Source organism: Lipotes vexillifer, unplaced genomic scaffold, assembly GCF_000442215.2.
Source record: "Lipotes vexillifer unplaced genomic scaffold, Lipotes_vexillifer_v1.1 scaffold469, whole genome shotgun sequence".
NCBI classification, from domain to species: Eukaryota; Metazoa; Chordata; class Mammalia; order Artiodactyla; family Lipotidae; genus Lipotes; species Lipotes vexillifer.
This window is the reverse complement of record NW_006788006.1, coordinates 3,218,580-3,221,435: the sequence shown is the minus strand read 5'-3', so window position 1 is coordinate 3,221,435 and position 2,856 is coordinate 3,218,580. Positions and strand designations below refer to the sequence as shown.

The following is a 2,856-nucleotide window of genomic DNA, read 5'->3' as shown; positions in this document are numbered from 1 at the left end:
TGAACCACACTGAGCCTCCTGCTTTCTCTGTATGGTGGGCACTCCTGCCTCCCAGGGCTGTTGGAAAATCAAGCATATGGCTGCAGCCCAGCCAGGGCCCAGTGGGGTCCTATGAGCAGTGGCCACGGCCATGTTAGTCAGTAGTCGGGAAGGGCATTTGTGGGGGGCCTTGCTGTTGGGGGCTTGATCTTCAGCAATACCTGCCTCACCGTTGCTTGAGCTGTTCGGTGAAAGCTCTCCCCACCCACCTGCATGCTCTGACTTAACGAGTCCCACGTCTCCATCCCCTGCTTGGGAGGGGCCAGCCCCTCTTCTCCCTCTTCCTCCTCTGCCCTGGAGGCACCCAGCCTAGGCCCATGACCCTTAAAGCCTCCCCGTGGCTGTAGGGCCGTTGTGGAGAACAGAGGGCCTCATTTCACTTGTGTCCCCACTGCTTCCCTCTGATCCTGGGTTGCCCATCTGCCATCTTTCTCCCTACTGCTGCTTCCCTGGTCCTGGGCCACCTGGTCTGATCCTGGCCCCATTCCTGTGGTCTGGCCTTGCCTCACAGGCCTCAGTGTTCTTGTCTGTGAAATGGGGATGAAGCCTGCACCATGTCACAGGGTTGCCATGGGGATCCAAGTAGTCAGGGGCCTGGAGGTGTTGGTCCTGGCCTGTGGGGCTGCCCTGTGTCACTCAGATTTGGCTCTGTCACTCTTCCCATCGTCCAGGGAAGATGCTGAGCACAGTGATGTTTTAGACCAGTTCACAGAGGTGGCCCTTATGGGCTGCAACCAGGTCCACTAATGACCCAGCGCCCTTCCTCCGCTCTGGTGGCCTCTGGGCCTAGCTGAGAGCTGAGACCCTGGGCAGGCAGCCCCTGCTGAGCTCTGGGCATCCTGGGCCTGGCTAGTGTTCGCGCGCCCCCATGTGGTCAGCGCGGGCCTTGCGTGTGGGCACTGGGTTTCCTCCGGGCCTGCGGTGCCCAGCCTCTCCCCAGTAACTCTAGGCACAGGCTCCCCTCTGAAATTGTCTCCTTTCCTTCCCAGAAACGGCCACAGCCTCCTGATTTCATCGACCCTCTGGCCAACAAGAAACCCAGGATATCGCACTTCACCCAGAGAGCTCAGCCTGCAGTCAACGGGAAACTGAGTGTGCCCCACGGCCGTGAGGCCCTGCTTCCCACCCCGGGCCCACTGGCTGGTACAGACGCCCACCTGCCCCCGCGGCTGGAGCCACCACGGGCCCACGACCCCCTGGCCGATGTCAGCAACGACCTGGGCCACAGCGGCCGGGATTGCGAGCGTGGGGAAGTGGCTGCCCCGGCACCTACTGAGTGCCTCAGCCTGCCCCTGCTGACGGACTGTGCCCAGCCCAGCAGGCCCCGTGGCACCTCCTTGCACGGCAAGTCCAAGAAGAAATCTAAGAAGCACAAAGACAAGGAGAGGGCGGCTGAGGACAGGCACCGGCCCCGGCCGCCAGACCAGATGTCGGGCCCCCTTGGAGCCCCACCAGTCGCCCCGGGTAGGTGCCAAGAGGCAGGCCTAGGGGCAGGGGCTCTGCAGGAGGGTGTCCCCAGGAGCCTGAGCACCGGCCCCATGCCCACCACCCTCACTCCACAGAGTGCCGAGAGGGCTGCGCACGAGCCCCCACTTCGGCTCAGCCTGCACATTAGGCCTCTTTGCCTCCTGTGTCCTCGCACCGGCTCGTCTGTGACTGCCCTGGCATTGTTATTCTGAGAGCCTCTTGCAGTCCTGTGTGTGCCAGGCCAGCTCTGGGGGCCAGGGGCTTGGAGCCTGACAGAGCTGAGGCTCACGGGAGGAGACATCACACAGGGAGAGCAACAGTTCCAGGGCCCAGCTCTGGCTGCGGAGAGGTCCCAGACACAGAACAGGGTGGGACTGGGGCTCAGGGAAGGCAGTGGGGGGCAGGGCCTGGTGGAGAGGGAGGTGGGAAGCCCCTGGATCACCAGGGACCTGGTGTGGCCTGCTAGGTGAACATTGCAGCCTGTGGAGAAAGGGTTTGGGAGGTGGGCCCAGAAGGAGGTGGGAGACCGTCCATAGAACAACAGACGGTAAGAGGCAGAACACGGTCTTGCAGTTGCAGCCTGTGGGGAAGCTGGCAGTCGAGAGACCCTCGGCAGGATGAGGGGTGCAAGGCTGCCCAGGGCCATGTGCTGAGCAGGGAAACCTTCTCAGGCCCAGGGCACTGGGGAGGCGCATGGATGGGCTATGATGGCGGTGGGGCTGGGGTCATGTCCCCCAGAGCCACCCCGCCTCGTTATAGCCCTAGGCACCTGAGCCGAGCACCCCTTGTGGCTACTGTCAACCCCAAGAATAATTCAGGAGGCTGCAAATAAGAAAATTGTGTATTTGAGGTCTTAAAAATTACAGTTCAGGAGACATAGATTCAGGTGAGCACGAAAGAGGGTTCTGAGGAGGAGAAAGAGTCGGGCTTATAAAGACAAAAAGCCACGAGTTTGTTACAGGTTGCCTGGTGAGGATGGTTTAACTCTGACGCAAGTCAGAAAATATTTGTTTTAGGTTAGGGGTCCAGTAAGTAGACAGAGTGTCACGAGTGTTTTTAGGGTAGGGGGTCTGATGAGTAGATAGGCTGTCACAAGTTTCTGGCAGATGACTTCATCGGGTCAGAAGGTCAGATTCCATCTAGGCTGAGACGTGCACAAGTCACACTTCCTTAATGGCCTCTTGGTTCGATTTTTAGAGAGCTCTCTTAGCAGTACTGACTCCATTGTGAATTTCCTTTCATGTAATTTAGCCTTATCAGCATGTCCTGGCAACAGAGGCGCAGCCATGGGGGCCACGTCACCTGCTGCAGCTTTCTGATTATTTCCTCCGGAGGGTCCCCAGCAGGGGG

General features: G+C 59.9%; 1 protein-coding gene across 1 annotated transcript in view; it reads left to right on the top strand.

Moving 5' to 3' along the window:
• The window catches only part of ELL (elongation factor for RNA polymerase II), an 82,787-nt gene that overhangs the window by 74,516 nt on the left and 5,415 nt on the right, over positions 1–2,856 (top strand). Inside the window, exon 8 of the mRNA XM_007461059.1 lies at positions 1,029–1,503. Coding sequence (XP_007461121.1) covers positions 1,029–1,503 — 475 coding nt within the window. The remainder of the gene's footprint in view (positions 1–1,028; positions 1,504–2,856) is intronic.